This window comes from Xiphophorus maculatus, chromosome 24 (genome assembly GCF_002775205.1).
Source record: "Xiphophorus maculatus strain JP 163 A chromosome 24, X_maculatus-5.0-male, whole genome shotgun sequence".
Lineage (NCBI taxonomy): Eukaryota > Metazoa > Chordata > Actinopteri > Cyprinodontiformes > Poeciliidae > Xiphophorus > Xiphophorus maculatus.
In genome coordinates, this window is record NC_036466.1 from 10,198,140 (window position 1) to 10,216,823 (window position 18,684).

The window sequence follows — 18,684 nt, forward strand, 5'->3', positions numbered from 1 at the left end:
AGCATCATAAAAATACTCCTGAAATGCTATTTTTAAACAGTAACAGAGTAACTTACTCTGTTACTGTAAGTAACAGAGTAAGTGTAAGTAGTTACTACCCACCTCTCTCTCTCTCTCTTTATATATACACACACACACGCACACACACACACACACACACACACATGAATCAATAAAGAAGAAAGAAAAGTTGCTCAGAGGGAGCAGGCTGTAGCAAAACTTTCCTTTCTTACAAATAATTTGTGCAAAATACAGTGAATTATGCTAAAAATAATTTATTCTGTTACAATATATTTAGGTGTACATGTTATGAGACAGCATATTGTTTAAATGTATTGAGTTTTAGATTTTTTAAAATTGATGTAATTCAGTTCAGGCTTTCATTTCCATAAATCTGCTCCACACTTTCTAACAAACATTTGTTTCATTTCAGCTCCAGATAATTGTTTCTTAGATTCATTTTCCTCTTAAATTGTTTCTCCTTCTCTTTCACTGAATGTTTTCCAGTAGTAAACTTTGTTTTGCTTTATTTAATATTTTAGAGTTTTGAAGCCAATTAAATGTCCAAATTTTGAGTATTTAGGTTTTTAAAAATAGTGGATTTATCTGATTTCTGAACCCAGCATCATGGAGGATCTTGTTGCTCTTTTTAATGTTGAATTATCTCTAGAAAACTCGTATATTAGTCAAAACTTCAGAAAACATTGTGGCAGTAAACAATAACCAACAAGTTATAGTTTAACATGTTTTAATTCCCCCGTTCTAGAACGATGTCTGGCCATGTTGGATTGTGTTTCCAGCAAACTTTCTGATTCCACCAAACAAAGCAGGAGGAAAACAAACATGAATGTCGTTGAATCAGTTCAATCAGTTCATTTTGTGCTGCAGATTCACAGCAAACGTTTTCTGGAGGAAGTTGATCAGGTAAATAAAAAATACCAGAAATGTTTAGTGGCTGAGACAGACGAGCAGGAAGGTTAATGTTTGTTCTGTCTGCTGGAATCTGGATGGACCTGTTGGTACTGGTTCTGTAGCTCTGAGCTCAGTCACCACTCCCTGTTTCCTCCCAGACTGACTGAAAACACAAGATGGAGGTCAGTGATCAGGAACAGGACAGAGCAGAAATAAAAATAAAGTCAACAATAAACTGATAATAAAGGAGAAGGCAGTGTTCTGATCCAGATGTTTGGATTAAAGATGGAAGCTCAGAGTCAGGAGTTTTGGTTTTGGTTCTTTCTCTCTGATCAGACGGTTCTTCTTCCTGCCTGCTGTGACCCGATGTTTGGATCAGAAACTGAGTGAACTCTTTCGTCCATCTGAAGGTGAAGTCAGAACGTTCCAGAAACAGCAGCTCAGATACAAACTGAAGGTTTTAATGGACCTGCTGAACTGCAGCTGGTTCTGGGTTAACTGGTCCAGTTTGTGTCCTCTGAGGTTCTGCTGTGAAGTCATGCTACTGTTGCCATGGTAACAGCTGCTGGTCTGCTCCTCAGGTGATGCTGATGTTCAGCCTGAAGTTTTTACTGGTTCTTCTTCATGATCTGGTCTCTGCGGTTCTGACTCTCAGCAGAACATCTTCCTCTAAACCAGATCTGGACCTGAACGGTTCCAGAACCGCTGCTCTCTAACAGGAGCCGCTCCAACATGGCAACAAGCCGCTGAGTTCAGGACCAACACTTCACTGCTTCATAGGAAATGTTCACTCCTTCATTCACTACATCTGACCTCAGTCTGGATGTTTCTACAGACCTGGATCAGGATCCAGTTCAGACCTGGAAACGGCATCATGGAGGAGTGGACGACTCAAAGTTATCAAGTTTATTAGCATAAGACATTACAGCAACTGGGCAGTTTAAAGTTTTACATAATAAGCAAAAAAGCAACATTACATTATAGTGGAAAAATAAAGAAAAGTTATAAAAAGTTGTAATCCAGAAAAGAGTTACTTTATTTTCTAGTTATTATGTTTCAAAGGCAACTCTAAACAGGCTAATGGTTTTTAGTCTTGATTTCAGCTGTTCTGCCGTTTTCTGGAAGTTTGTTCCAGATTTGTGGTGCATAGAAGCTGAATGCTGCTTCTCTGTGTTTGGTTCTGGTTCTGGGGATGCAGAGCAGAACCAGAACCAGAAGACCTGAGAAGTCTGGAAGGTTGATACAACACCAGCAGATCTTTAAGCCGTTCAGTAATTTATAAACTAACAACAGTATTTTAAAGTCTATTCTCTCAATGGAAGGAGTTTAGAACTGGGTGATGTGATCTATCTTTCTGGTTTTAGTCAGAACGCCAGCAGCAGCGTTCTGATTTATGTGATTGTGAAGGTCAGAAAATCTTATCTTTAGTTTCCAGCTGTAATAACTGAAGCTGTGCATTGACTCTAGATCTTTCCTCTGTAGGTTCAAACATAACTTCAGTTTTGTTTGTGTTCAGCTGCAGAAGGTTTTGGTAAATCCAGATATTTATCTATTCTAAGGGTGTGTTCAGTGATTGGATGGCTCAGAGTCACCTGGTGACATCATAATGTAGAGCTATGTGTCATTTAGTCTTGGTAAATAATCTGATTATTTTGTTATAACCTGACCAAGCAGGACATTATTAAGGATAGGAACGGCCCCAGGATTGAACCTTGAAATAACCCCACAGGTGATTTCTGTCGTTCCAATGAGAAGTTACCTGTTGACACAGAGAAATCCCTGTTCTTTAGTCAGACTGGAACCAGTGAAGCACTTGGTGTTTTCTGCTGGTTCATGTTTTCTTGTTTTGTTTTTGGCAGAGGCTCTTTGTTGCTGATTGAAAGACCAAAAACTTTGATGTCAAAATTCCAGATTTATTAAGACAAAACCCATCTGACTTTAAAAGGTGTTTAATTCTCAGAAATCTCTGAGGTTGAGCTGGAATCAGGTTCCTCTGATCCTCTGAATCTATGATGGGAACCAGCTTTCTGCTCCACAGGACAGTTACTGGACCTGGATCACTGGGACTGACTGGTTCTGGTTTCTCTCTCAAGACGTCAAGAAGATGGAAGATCTGGATCTAAAGAAGAACAGAGCAGAACCTCCAGGATCCATCTGTCCGTCCATGAGGAGTGACCGGTCCAAAGACGCTCCTCCAGACATCAGTACCGAATCTGGACCATCAGACTCAGAGTAAGGATCCAGTTTCTAACTTGTGCATGTGAATCTACAGAAATATAATAGATCTGACACTAACTGATTGATCTTCAAGTTGGAAATAAAAATGTAACTTGATTTTTTAAAATATTTTACATTAAAGCTGAATAGACATGAAGGATGTTGGTCAGTAAATCAATAGAGTTTGAAAGAAGGTTTGAGTGAATCAATGATGGATGAAAACAAAAAAATAATGTGAAGAGCAACAATTCAGAGATTATATCCTGATAACACTAGATCCAGTTTAAATACTGGGAACACTGGGCCCAGTTTATCCAGGTAGGCTGATGACTGGGCCACAGAAACTGAGTTTCAGCAGCTCTGATCAGAAAGGTCAAAGGTCAAAGCAGCTGTAGAGGACTGAGCTGGTCTCCTGTTTCTGCTTCCTGGTCGGTTCTTGGGTTCTAGTCTTTAATGACCCACATCAGCTCCTCCTACTAGCTTAACAGCTTTGGTTCTGATATCATGGACCAGATTATCTGCTCTCCACCTTCTGCCACTAGATGGCAGCACTGTGATGCTGTGCAGTGCATTCTGGGCTTTGTAGTTCTATTAATGGATATTATAGAAGAACTTTGTGGAATAATTCCTAGAAATATGATCTGATTAGATCCATCAAACTGGGACATGAGCCTGTTGTCCTGCAGGTTCTGATTTGACCCATGTGACCCAGACCAGTAGAACCAGTTCTAGAGAAAATGTGGAGTTTGACCCAACAGATCAGCCTGAATGTTTTATTCTGTAGCTTTAAACCTTCTGCTTCTCTGCAGCAGTTTGTGTTCAGATCTTCTTCTCTGGTTTTTATCTCAGAGTTTCTCACTGATTGATGATCTGAATAACAACATGTTTGTGTTTCAGAGGGCAGAACCACAGATGGAGAGCAGAACCTCAAGGATCCATCAGTCCGTCCATGAGGAGTGATGTGTACAAAAGAAAACCTCCAGTCTTCAGTGATGAACCTGGACCATCAGAACCAGAGTAAGAAACCAGTTTCTAACTGGTGGATGTGACTCTGCAGAGACCAACCAGGGTTTAACTTTGATTCTGATTAAAAACTGATGCAGAGATAAAATATATATATATATAATTTAAACCATTTTAGTTAAATAGTGACCTTATCTGGGATTTGAGTTACCAGAACCAACCGGGGAGGAAAAACTGTGTTCTGAGGTTCTGACCCAGTTTCTGGTCTCTAGTTTGTGGTGGATCTTCATGAACATCTTCAGCTCCAGCCTGTTGATAGTGAAATATTTCACTGATGAATAAATGTCTTTACTTGTCCAGGGTGAACCCCAGCTCTCGCCTGATTACTGCTGAACACCAGTCCCTCCATGACCCTGCAAAGATAAGAAGTGATGAACGATGGAGGGATGGATGGAAGAAAGATCTTCCTGGATGCATAGAGAGGAGCAGCTGTGCTCCAGGTGAAACTGAATACCTCCAATCAGAGTTTCCTCCTATCATCTTTGTTGAACCAGACTCGTGTTTTTTATAGTTGAAATGTGGAAATTCAAGATTTGAAAAGTCTTTTTGTGATTTTTACAGCTAAATCTGAGTTTTTCCAGCTGGTGTAAATGGAATATATGTGTTGATGACCCATATTATCATCTCTAAATACAACCAACACTTTATAGAATCAATATGATGAGGCTTACAACTTACTTTATCTTGGTTCTACCACATCACAATGTTAAGAGGAATTAAATGGCAAACAGGACGGCTAAGGAGAGTGCCAGTTGAGTGTTGGTTGATACTAATGATGATGATACTTAATCACTGCAGGTCACTTTCTACCTGAACTTTAACCTTATGGAGGCAACATGAGTCTGAGTCAGCATGAAGACAGACCAGAACAAAGTTACCTGAACTCAGGCTGGAAAAACTCTGAATGTTCATTGAAGTGATTCAGACCACAGAAACTCTTTTAATATTTAAATTTAATTTTAATAACATCAGGGTCACAAAGACTCTGTCTGGTTCAACTCCCAGCTAAAACGCTCACAGTGTCTCCAAACAGCATCGATCAGTCGGTGCAGACATGATTTATACCACAGATAATATAGAAAAATTGAATTCATTACATTGATCTGTTTAATGAGATGGGCTGAAGGTTCAGACATTCCCAATCTGCAGACATGAAGTCGTCTCTAATTCAGGTTAATCTTGATCCTAGAAAGTCAGTCTGTCCTGCTCCGTTATTCCAGATTAATGTTCATATAAACACATTTATTCAGACAGTTTGAGGCACATGAGGCTCTGCGTCAGAGTGAGACCTCATCAGTTTAAGATGGAGTCCATCAGACAAACAGCTGGCCGCCTGACCAACCGGCTCTGACATTCAGTAACTTTTATTTACGTTAATTTATGTTAAATTAGTTTGAGGTTATCCACCTGTCCCAGTGGATACTGGACTTTGTGAACTGGTACCAGTAGAGGCATCACCTGATCAGTCCAGGGCAGTGGCAGCTTCTGATACGGGCAACCGCCCAGGTCAGATTGTTGTGGGGGGCGACATAAGAGCTCCTCACGTCAGATGCAAACTGGATGACAAACCAACACTACTGCTAAGCTTTTTCTGTATCTTTACAGGGTTAGTGGTCAGTTCAGTGAATGAACTGAATCAAATCACTTAATGAACTGATTTGTTCCTTTCTGAGTTCAGTTCAGTTCATCATGGTGATCTGGAGTAAAAGTTTTTGTTCTGAATAACAGAACAGCGTCTGGGTGGAGAGGGAGGGACTGCTGTTGATGTCTGAGGGAACGTGATTTATGATTCCTTCATGGAAACAAATTACTAACATCACTCCCATCCAGACCAGCTCCAGAGGAGTTTAGCTGGGGGGGAATGGATTATTTTGAGGGGCAGAGTAAACAGGCTTTTAATTTACATAAACAAGTGTTTATGTAATGTTTCAATAAAAGAACCATATTTATTAAAACAACAAATAATTCTGATGTAAACTTGACATGTATAAAATTCTGACTTAAGCTGACTTATTATGCTGAAATTAGCATAAACATTAGCTTATATGTTGCAGAAATCTTAGAGTCTAATGTTTCCAGTGCCTGAAGTCCATTTCTTCTACTCAGAGGGCACAGATACAGGAACTGAGGGAGCCCCTACTGTATCAAATTAAGATGAAATAATAGAAAGTTGGCCACTCTGAAGTAAAAAAAGAAAAAAAACAAAAACAGCTTCCAGTCCAGGGTGGACAATGCCTCCCGATGCCCGCCCATGCTGCCAGGCCTGGTCTCTCCCTTCATCCTCATCGTCTTAACAGAGTAGGAACAGTAAAGAGAAAACAGCAATGACTAGAGCTATGGCAGCTTCCCTCTGTCCGTCTGCTCCAGGGCAGCTGTGGCTACAATGTAGCTCCCCACCATCAGTGTGTGAATGACAGAATGTAGTGTGAAGTGCTTTGGAGTCCTCTGGACTAGATAAAGAGTTATGCAAGTGCAGATATTTTACCATTTAATAAAACCGTATAGAGCACCGACACACTTCTTGCTGAACTGTGGATCAAAACTGATTTTCAGCAGAAAAATCTCTCTTGATTTTCCTCCACCCTTTTGTGGAGGCGACTGCTACTGTAAAGTGGCTTGGAAAGGTCGGCATAATGTAGGCATATGGTGGAAGTTTACTGCCAAAAATCAAAAGCTTGCATTTTCAATTTGAAAGTTTGATCTTTTTCCACTTAAAACTTCTGCTTTGAAGTAATCTCTGTTCTCCCTCAAATCTTTGTTTTCATGCTCAGATCAGAACACCGTTAACAAACCTCTCTTCTCTGCTTGTGAATTGCCCTGGTTGCTTTAAAATAATAATTAAAAACAAAAAAATATTTTCATAATGTGAACAGTAGTAAACCTGTTTAATATATTAGCGGAGGATAACACCATAAACATGAGCTAATGTAAAATAAAATACATGGAAGATGAGTGGATGTTTTAATTTACATTGAAGTAAATTTCAGGATTTGTAACTCACCATTATAATATATTTGAGAAAATGATTTAATCAGATGCTAATCATAAACAGTTTGATTTAGAAACTGAGGCTCTTCGGAGCATAAACTCTCCTTTCAGGTTGGCATTTTCAAAATAAGGTTCTTTTCCCTTCATCTTGTTGGTTCTCCTCATTTTCATTTCCACTTGTCATTTCTGGATTTTCTTCCATCTCCACACATTTCAAAGTGTGTGGAGATGAAAGATTTCCAAGTGACAATATTTTGTTTATTTTTAGCAAAACTGAACAGGCTACAATGTTTTCACTCTTTTTTTTTTACATTTGAAATAAAAATTTATCAGCCTATTTTTTCAACTAATCTTGGATCCTTTATGTTTCTATTGGCTGTAACAAGATTTCATCTCAGCTATTGCTGCCTTTCTATCACAAACCATTAACAAGTAACTTGCCAGGCATACCTAATAAAGTGACCAGTTTGGTTCTTTGTTTCCAGCACAGTGCTCAACAAGAATGCCACCTCAAATTAAACAATTGGGTAAAACTCTAAGGTCAGAGGTCGTTCTGTGGGAAACATGTCTGATTAACGGAAACCTTCAAACAGAGAAAATCATTAAAGTTTTAATGAACAAAACTGATTCCCAACATATTTGTGCAGCAAGAACCTTTTATTTATTTGCTTTTTTCTTTTATCCGTCACCTCAGTGAGCACAAGACTGAGTTTTATTCAAAAAACCTACATTTCCTCAATGACTGAAGTTGGAATTACTTTCAGGTTTCAACACCTTGGCAGAAAATAATTTGTTTCCTGTAATTATTTTTCCATCATAGAAGTTCATACTTGTGTCTTTCTATCATACCCTTCTTAGAATATCTGAAATGGTTTTATTGTGTTTTTTTCCTTCAGATTTTGATATTCGGTGTCAGAGTGACCATAAAGCGTCTCTGAAGATGAAGTTCCAGAGTCTCTCTGAAGGCGTCGCTGAACCTGGAAATCAAACCGTTCTGAACCAGATCTACACAGAGCTCCACATCACAGAGGGGTTAACTAGAGAGGTCAACCAGGAACATGAGGTCAGACAGATTGAAACAGCATCCAGGAAACAAGAAACAATCAGAAGAGAAGACATCTTTAAAGTCCCACCTGGAAGAGATGAACCAATCAGAACAGTGATGACCATGGGAGTGGCTGGCATTGGGAAAACACTGTTAACACAGAAGTTCACTCTGGACTGGGCTGAAGGCAAAACCAACCAGAACATTAATTTCATATTTCCATTCACTTTCAGAGAGCTGAATATGTTGAAAGAAGAAAAGTTCAGCTTATTAGGACTGATTCATAAATTATTTTCTAAAACCAAAGAAATCAGCAGCTTTGAAAAGTTCCAGGTTCTGTTCATCTTTGATGGTCTGGATGAAAGTCGATTTACTCTGGATTTCAAGAACAATCCGATCCTGACTGATGTTACAGAGTCCAGCTCAGTGGATGTTCTGGTGACAAACCTCATCAGGAGGAAACTGCTTCCCTCTGCTCTCCTCTGGATAACCACACGACCTGCAGCAGCCAATCAGATCCCTGCCGAGTGTGTTGACATGGTAACAGAGGTCAGAGGGTTCACTGACCCCCAGAAGGAGGAGTACTTCAGGAAGAGATTCAGAGATGATGAAGAGAAGGCCAGCAGGATCATCTCCCACATCCAGAAATCAAAAAGTCTCCACATCATGTGTCACATCCCAGTTTTCTGCTGGATCACTGCTAAAGTTCTGGAGGATGTGATGAAGACCAGAGAGGGAGAAAAACTGCCAAAGACTCTGACTGAGATGTACATAGCATTCCTGGAGGTTAACTTCGCAATCAAGAAGGAAAAGTATGATGGAGGAAAAAAGACAAGATCAATCTGGAGTCCAGAGAACAAGAAGCTGATTGAGTCTCTAGGAAAACTGGCTTTTGAGCAGCTGCTGGAGGGAAACCTGATCTTCTATGACGAAGAGCTCAAAAAGTGCGGCATCAACATCAAAGATGCAGCGTTGTTCTCAGGAGTGTTCACTGAAATGTTTAAAAGAGAGAGAGGGACGTGCGACATCTCCGTCTACTCCTTTGTTCATCTGAGCATCCAGGAGTTTCTGGCTGCAGTCTACATGCTCCACTGTTTCACCAGCAGGAAGTCAGAGGTGATCAAGACGTTTCTGGGAGAAAAATACAGAGAAACATCTCTAGATGAGTTCATGAAGAAAGTCATGGAGAAATCCCTCAGCAGTAAAAATGGCCACCTGGACCTGTTTGTCCGCTTCCTTCATGGTCTCACTGTGGAGTCCAACCAGAGACTCTTAGAAGATCTGCTGGGTCAGACAGAGAACAGTCCAGAAACCATCCAGAGAATCATCACCAACCTGAAGAAGATGAACACTTATAGAATCTCTACTGACAGAAGCATCAACATCTTCTACTGTCTGGTGGAGATGAACGACGTCTCATTTTATCAGGAGATCCAACGGCTGCTGGATTCAGGGAAGGAGCTCTCAGTGACTGACTGTTCAGCTCTGGCCTTCATGCTGCAGATGTCAGAGGTTCTGGATGAGTTGGACCTGGAGAAGTACAACACATCAGATGGAGGACGACAGAGACTGTTTCCAGCTGTGAGGAACTGCAGAAAGGCTCGGTGAGTCCAGATGTTTTCATTGTGTGAATGCTGATTCAGCTCTATTGTCCTCCTGTTTCTTCTTCTTCTTCTTCAAGTTGCTTCTGGATGTTTTTGGTCTTTAACTTCTTCCTTCATCCTCTGGACTATTTCAGCCATTCAACCATCTAAACATTCAGCTCATCCAGGACAGCTGCAGCTTCTGGTTTTAGACATTTTGATCATTTTAAAAATATTTATCTTTTTATCAGTTTTCATGTTTAAATGAATAGAAAACCCTGAACTCTAGAAAAAAATCTATTTTGTCTGAAAGATCCAATCAGCCAGAGAGACTTTTACACTTTAAACTCCTCTTCACTCATTGAGCTGCTACTCCTTTTAGGATCTTTGTCTTTTTTTAAAAAAAATAAAATCACTGTTTAGTTTTGATGGACACTTTAAAATAACCCCAATAATTGCTGCTGTTGTCATGGAAACCAGTTAGAAACTTATTGAACCAACTTTTCCTCCTCCCACTAGTTTCCTCTGAGTTTGTAAATGAGAGCAAAATGTGGTGATTGTTGTCTGGCTCCAGAAAAAGTCCTAGTTTCTGTCAGATCCTCCCAAAGCTCTGAGAACTCTGCTTCCAGAGCTGGAACCATTTTCCTCATCAACTCTTCATCTGCAGCTTTTGTTGAAGCTGTTAGCCATGAAGACCTGGAGAGACATGAGCTTCAACTCTTTAGACATCCCAGCCTCTTCTAGTTACTGGAGAACTTTCACTGCTTCACCATGAAAAATGCTGCTGGACCCAAACGCTCTGTTTTGGTCTTCAGCTCTTTAAGAGTTTAGCAACAATTTCTACTGACATCCAAACCTTTGTTCCTCTGAGCCAAACGGTCTAGTCCAAGTCCGAGCTGTGAGCAGTTCCTCCTCCTCTCCATCATCTCCAGTAGTTTCCTTCATCAGCTCAGTCAGCCTCTTCATCAGCTGCTTCAGCTCCTTTGAGGCTCTGATGCTGCAGCTCCATCAGATGCTGCAGAGAAAACTGAACTTTCCTTCACAGATGATAGAAGATCTTCAACATCTGACTGCAGCTGAAGGTCTGAGGACATGAAGCCTGGACCAGAACCAGAACCAGAACCTGGACTTTAATCAGGAACTGCACAGATTCTCTGTGGGGTCAAACTCAGTAAATTGAAGATCAGATGTTGATCAGATGATGACATCACTGTTATTATATTTTAGTCTCTTTATGATCCAGATTGATTTCATTAGAACTGAATTTATTTCTTCTCTAATCACAGACTTGGTGGCTGTTTGCTCCAAAAGGCTGAATGTGAAGTTTTGGCCTCGGCTCTGAAGTCCAACCCAGATCTGACTGAACTGAAAATAAATGAGATCAACATAAATGAAGGTGGAGACTCTGATCTGAAGCCTCTGGTTGAGATCCTGGAGAGTTCAGTCAGTAAAGTGAAGATTCTGAGGTTTGTTTTCTTTATTTATACAATAAAATCCTTCATTTATACTTTAAACATTAGTTTAATTAATGCTTTTGTTCTAATATATTTTATTTCATAACAACCTGTTTAAATGTCAGAATAAAATCTCTAAAACCTTTTACCTTATATATTATTTTTTTTCTTATTTCAGACTTTGAGATTATTGAACTTTGTTTTTCAGTTTTTTACTTTAAAATGTTTTTTACTGATGAACAAAATGAGTAAAATAATTCAAATGATGTAAATGAATGATGGAGATGTTTCAGTTTGGTTTGGTAAAGATTCAGATTGTTTTATTTCTCATTTCTGATTCTCATCTTTACATCCAGAATGAAATGTTGTTCCTCCAGAGTCGAGCCACAAACACTGACAAGTTCAAATCATCATTAATGACCAAATCTAAGAAATGACTGATTGTAGAAAAGCAAATCTAGATGAAATGAATGAAAGTGAGGTTTGCAGCAGCAGCAGGTTCCTCAGCTTTGTCCTGAAGCTGTGGTTCTGTTGGGCCGGGTCAGAGAGGAACCGTCCTCTTCAGTCTGACAGCTGTCAGTCGGTTGGAGCCTCGTCTCTGTGATGATGCTTCATCAGGTCACGTCTCCTTAGGAAATAATGGCCTCCATTGGCTTTCAGCAGCTTTAATAAGAACCCAAGGCCATTAATGAAGAAACTGAGTGGTTCTGATCCAGTTACCAAGTCGGGTCTCGAGCTGATGATCAGGAACCAGCAGAAATAGCTCAACTCATCCAGGCTGATAGAAAACTTTGAGTTTCTTTATTGATCAAATGTTCTGGTTCTGCTGGTTTGGACTCTTTAAACCAGTTTGACTGGATCAGATGTTAGAATCAGTTCATCATGTTTCTTTTACATTCAGGGAAATTAATTTTCTACATTTTTATTATTTATTTGTTCATATTTCAGTTTTAACCTGCATCCTGTTGGCTTCAGCTCACATCTTTTATTCTTTATTCAGATTGTTGGACTGCAGTTTGTCAGAGACCAGCTGGACTTCTCTGTTCTCAGCTCTGAAGTCCAACCCAACCCATCTGACAGAACTGGAGCTGAACTGGACCAACCTGGAAGGTTCTGGAGTGAAGGAGCTCTGTGGTTTTCTACAGACTGAAGGCTGCAGACTGAAGACATTGATGTATGTAATTATATAATTATTGATATTTCTGTGAATAATTATATATAATTGATCATAAATCAAATTAATTTCTTCTGTTCTAATAAATATTTTCTGAGTTTGTTCCTGGACTTGGATCCAGAGTTTAATTTAGTCCCTCTGTGTAACTGAGTTGGACCTGCTGATCTGAGGTCAGAACAGGACAGCATTCGGACCCCCAGTGTGTAGAAATCCCCCTCATGTGAAGCAGGTCAAAGGTCATTCAACCCAGTCTAGAAAAGTGAATTCCTGGAATCTGACAGGAACAAATCAATAATCAATGATTGATGCTTCAACACTTTGATCAGAACCTGGAATGATTTTACTGACTAAAATCCTCCAACACAACATGACCCAGTACCAGGTTCTGGTTCTGGTTCTGGTTCTGAAGTCAGCAGGTCTTTATTGAAGCAGCAGCTTGTTGGCATTAATATTGATGAGAATCTTTAACTGGTTCTGTTGGACTGGTTAACCTGCATCCTGTTGGCTTCAGCTCACATCTTTTATTCTTTATTCAGATTGAAGAAATGCAGTTTGTCAAAGATCAGCTGTGATTATTTGGCCTCAACTCTGAAGTCCAACCCGACCCGTCTGACAAAACTGGACCTGAGATTCAACAACCTGAAGGATTCAGATGTTCAGCAGCTGAAGAATCTTGTAAAGACTTTAAAGTAAGTAAATGTTTGCAGTGAGTCCAGCTGCTGTCAGCATATTGAACTAAACCCAGTTAGCATCAAAGCAAAGATCCAGTGTTCCCAGTAAAGCTGCAGCTTCTCAGTGGGAGGAGAATGGTTCAGGCTTCCTGATTGGACACAGAGACAGCAATCAGCCAATCAGAGGAGCAGCAGCTTGCTGTGTTCCTGCGTTTGTGTTGGTGTGAAGATGAGTGTTGTTGCTGTGTCCATGTCTCCAGGAAGTCCAGCTGGACTCCAGCGTCCAGCCGTCCAACATGTCTAGAGACAGTGGTCCTCATCCATCAAACTGTGGCAGCAGCAGATCTGATCTCAGATCTGTTTGTTCTCTCAGTTCAACAGGAAACAACTGATCGGGTTCATCTTGGTCACAGCTCTGAGATCAGTCTGACTGCAGCCTGGAAACCATCTAGTGGATGTGCTGCGTCACTGACTGCTGCTGGAGAGAGGCTGGAAACACTCACTGATCTGCTCTCTCCTTCCTTCTTCTCTCTGCAGGTTCTGATCTCTGTGAAGTAGAGAATGGTCTCAGTGTCCTGCTGATCCTCAGAGGTTGAAGCTGCAGCAGTTTGAGTCTAAAGAGACTCTGACTGGATCATGATGATGACCTCTGACCTCCAAGGTTTTCCTCCTGTTTATTTTCTCGTGTCTGTCATTTAGTGTCTGATATTGTTTGTCTCTTTGGATCAATAAAGATCCAATTCAAACTGGGCTCCATTTAGAGGCTTCATGGAGTTTTGATCTGAACTGGATTCAACTGGAAAGTTGATCTTTTTTCTCTCTGATTCATTTTCATCCTGGAACCAGAAATGGTCTGAGAATGGAAACATGGGAATCATTTTCAGTTCAGCTTTGAAGCCATGAAAGACACTTCAAACCTCTTTTCTCTGCTGCTTCTTCCTTCTGCTGACATGAAAATGTTCCTCAAAGCTCCACAGATAAAAAGATGCTTTACTGGAAACTGCAGAGAAACTTCAGCTTCCATCAGAGAAACCAGTTTAACCAGTTTAGAACTGGATGTCCTACAGAAACTCTGATCTTAGAGCAGTTTTCAGGAACATGTGGAACCTGGAAAAAAAAAGATTTTATATATTTTATGTTCATTGTAAAAGCTAAATCTTGAAGTTTTACATCATCATTGATTCTCAGCTTTAATTTCTCTCAGTTTGTTTTGGTTTTTACTTTTTTAACTCCATATTTCATGTTTTGAGTTTTCTAGAGAACTTCAGGCTCTTTACTGTGATTTTACTGATTTATTCAAACCTCAGAGAATCACTGGGATAATGTGCTGATTGGTTCATGTTTGATTTTCATAATTTTTCTAATGCAATGTGGGTTGCTGGATGTTTAACGACCAAATAAAGTTTTTAAAAAATCTTTGTGTATTTTTATGCAGCTGACTGTGTACACATATAATAACTAAACCTTCATTTTAATCCTCCAGGCCATTTTTGCTGTATTATAAGTTTTCACATTTAGTTTCACAGCTTAAATGAGTAAAAGCAGAAACATCTCAAGTTGATTTCAGCTTTAAGCTACTAATTTAGCCAGCAGTTTATTTTTGCAGTATTCAGACTGAAGATGGTTTTTTAATAAAACAGATGAGAATCAATCTTTTCAATCAAAACTCGATTAATTAAATCAGCTATTGAATTAGAATAATAACTTGTATAAAACTGCCATTTCTGTCTGGTTAATGGTGCAGCAGATCCTGCAGGGGGCGCTCTGGGGCCTCAGTGTTCAGGTCGGTTACAGTCTCATCTCCCAGACTCCTGAATCTTCTGGTTCCTTCCTGAAATGATTTCCTGCAATAAAATGTTGGTTGGAAATGAGCAGAAAACTGAGAAAAACCTGAAAAAGTTCAAATCTGACCTAAAGTTTTACAGCTCAACTCACTGAGAAAACAAAGAGAGGAAACATGGAAGGAAAGGAATTTAATATCACCTGGAAGGGGGCGGAGCCTCAGGTGAGTGAAGGGGCGGGGCCTCAGCTCTAGTCAGGTTTGGATCAGAACCGGTTCAGACTCCATGTAGCAGGGGGTGGGACGGAGCAGGGAGCCCAGGCTGGTTTTGTGAGACGGAGTGCGGCAAAACAAAACACATATCGGAGTTGGAAAAGGCGGATTTTGGCATAAACTGGTATGTGAATGGTTTGGTTGGAAATGGAGACAGGAAATGAGGAAGACATGGATTTTGAAGGGTGGACGCCAGTGGGGAGAGGAAGAGGGAGAGGACGGGGAAGGCATAAAACAGATGAAGGAAAGGAAATAGGTGATATTCAAGGAAATAAACGAGAACTGGAAGGAAGTAGTTCAGAAGAAGAAAGGATAGTTAGGAGGAAAGTTGTGAGGGAGGAATTTAAAATAATATTAAAACTTAAGAACGAAGAAGAACAGGATAACATCAGCCCCATTGTGGTGTCAAGAGAAATAAAAAAGAAAATTGGAGATGTTGAAATGGTAAAGATTTTGAGAGATGGAAACCTATTGGTAGTTTGTAAAAATGAAGAACAAAAAAATAAGGCTTTAAATGTGGATAATATATGTTAAAAAACTGTGTTGGAGAAAAAAATTGTGGGAGAAAATAAAAAAACTAGAGGAGTGATTTATGGGATCCCTCTAGATGGAGATCTTGATAAAATTAAGCAAAGTATTGTAGGAGCAAAAGTAAATAACTTGAAGAGATTGTCAAGAACAATAAATGGAGAAAGAGTAGGAAGTTTGTCAATCCTCATTGAATTTGAAGGGAAAGAATTGCCACAAAACATCAAAATAGGTTATCTCAGTTTTCAGGTCAGACCTTATATCCCTCCACCACTTCGTTGTTTCAAGTGTCAAAGATATGGACACATAGCAGCAGTTTGTAAAGGGAAGCAAAGATGTCCAAAATGTGGTGAAGATCACAAATTAGAAGAATGTAAAGAAGAAGCACAAGAAAAATGTTGTAACTGTGGAGGGCAACATAGAGTTACGTATGGAGGATGTGAGGTAAGGAAGAAGGCAAAAGAAATTATACAGATTAAAACAACTAAAAACATTAGTTATGCGGAAGCTGTTAAAAATGTGAAGGAGCAGACAACAAGAAAGAGTGAACAAATAGCGAGCCAAATCCCACAGCAAAACAAAGTACAATCAGAAGATAATATCACAGTATCAGTAGAAAAACTAATATTATTTGTAGCATATGTTATCAACTGCACTGACCAAGCCAAGCATAAAACTGAGAAAATTAAAATAATAGTGAGAGGAGCTGAAAAGGTTTTGGGGTTTAAAGAGGGATCATGGGAGAACATAAAAAAAAGCTGGAGGTAGATGGTAGATCAGGACCACCAGGTGAAAATAATTAATGCTAATATTACAATGGAATGCAAGAAGTTTAATTGCTAACGGACAGGAACTTAAAGGTTATGTTGATAGTCTTGAGGATAAACCAGAAATTATTTGTGTTCAGGAAACATGGTTAAAAACAACATTAGATTTTGTGATTAAAGGATATAATAGTGTTAGAAGAGACCGACAGGAGGAGAGAGGTGGAGGAGGATGTGGAATATTTATAAAACAAGGGATACAATATCAGGTATTAGGGAAAGGGAAAGAACTTGAATATATAGTAATTGAAATATGGGAACAAGAAGGCAAATTTAAAATAATAAATTTTTATAATCCATGCAAAACATTATCAATTGAAATATTGGAGGAGTTAACCGAATATTTGGAAGGGAAAATAATTTGGTGTGGGGATTTTAATGCAAATAGTACATTGTGGGGTAAAAGTAATGATAAAAATGGACAAGTTATAGAAGAATTAATGGGAATGAAAAATCTTGTATGTATTAATGATGGGAGGGGAACAAGAATCAATGATGGAATCAGTTATTGATTTAACAATTGTTTCAGATGTTTTAGCTGGTATTTGTGAGTGGTTCATTGATAAAAATTCAACAATAGGTAGTGATCATTTTCCCATTATAATAAGAGTAGGATTAAATTTAAATAACAATATAAAGGTCAATAAAAAACTGAATTTTAATAAGGCAGACTGGATTAAATTTAGATACTTGAGTCAAATAAATTTAGAGAAAGTAGATATGACAATGGATATAAATGATAAAAATTTAGAAATTAGTAAAATAATTATGGAAGCAGCAGATAATTCTATAAAGAAAACAGGGTGTAGAAATGATAAGAAAATGGTGCCATGGTGGACAAATGAATGTAAAAAAGCAATAAAGTTAAGAAATAAAGCATTTAAAGTACTAAAAGGTAACCCAATTTATAAGAATTTAATTGATTATAAAAGAAAGCAAGCAATGGTAAGAAGAACTATTAAGAATGCTAAAAGAGAATATTGGAGGAATTTCTGTAGAACAATAGGGAAAGAAACCAAAATAGAAAAAATTTGGAAAATAATTAAAAGAATGAATGGCATAAGGAGAGAGTTTGAATATCCTATATTAAAAATGGATAATATAAATATAGTAAGAGATGAAGATAAAGTTGAAATATTGGCAAGAAAATTTGGTAAAATTCATAGTTCAAATAATATTAGTGAAGAGGGAAGAAAAGGGAGAGAAAATACAAAACTTAAATATAAAGAGTTAGTAGAGAGTGTTGAAGAAACAAATAATCTGTTAAATGTTGAGTTTACAAAAGCTGAATTGAACTCTGCACTCAGGAAGACAAAAAATACAGCACCGGGTAAAGATCGGATTTATTATAGAATCATAAGACAACTTGGTGAAAAATCAAAAGATATAATATTGCAATTATATAATAAAATTTGGGAGGAGGGAAAACTACCATTGAACTGGAAGGAATCAATTATAATAGCAAAACCAGGAAAAGATAATTCAAACCCAGAAAACTACAGACCAATAGCTTTAAAATCCAATATATGTAAAATAATGGAAAGAATGATTAACAATAGGATCGTATATTATTGAAATAGTAAAGGATATATATCAAAGTTTCAGAGTGGTTTTAGAAAAGGGAGGAGCACTAATGATCCAACGTTATGTCTAGAGCATGAAATTAGAAAAGCACAAGTAAATAAAGAAAGTGTAGTGGCAGTATTTTTTGACATAGAAAAAGCATACGATATGATGTGGGTTCAGGGATTATTAATTAAATTATATATGTTGGACATTAAAGGAAAGTTATTTAAATGGATTAAAGACTTTTTAACAAATAGAAAAATACAAGTTAGAATTGGTGAAGTGATCTCAGGAAAATATAAAGTAGAAAACGGAACTCCGCAAGGAAGTATTATAAGTCCGTTATTGTTCTTAATTATGATAAATGATGTATTTAAAGATATTGGAAAAGAAATTGGATGTTCACTTTTTGCAGATGATGGAGCTGTTTGGAAAAGAGGGAAAAATGTAGATTTCATTGTAAGAAAATTACAAAAGGTTATTATTGAAATAGAAAAATGGGCGTTGCACTGGGGATTTAAGTTTTCAGTTGAAAAAACAAAAGTAATGATATTTACTCAGAAAAAATTAAACAAGGAAATAAAATTAAAATGATATAATCAAGAATTAGAGCAAGTAAAGTGTATAAAATTTTTAGGAATATGGT

General features: G+C 38.3%; 1 protein-coding gene across 1 annotated transcript in view; it reads left to right on the forward strand.

Annotated features, from left to right (window-relative positions):
- LOC111607530 (NLR family CARD domain-containing protein 3-like) overlaps positions 1-18,684 on the forward strand; it is a 199,392-nt gene that overhangs the window by 829 nt on the left and 179,879 nt on the right. The window contains exons 2-4 of the mRNA XM_023329151.1: positions 2,951-3,144; positions 4,027-4,146; positions 4,453-4,592. Coding sequence (XP_023184919.1) covers positions 3,017-3,144; positions 4,027-4,146; positions 4,453-4,592 — 388 coding nt within the window. The 5' untranslated portion in view covers positions 2,951-3,016. The remainder of the gene's footprint in view (positions 1-2,950; positions 3,145-4,026; positions 4,147-4,452; positions 4,593-18,684) is intronic.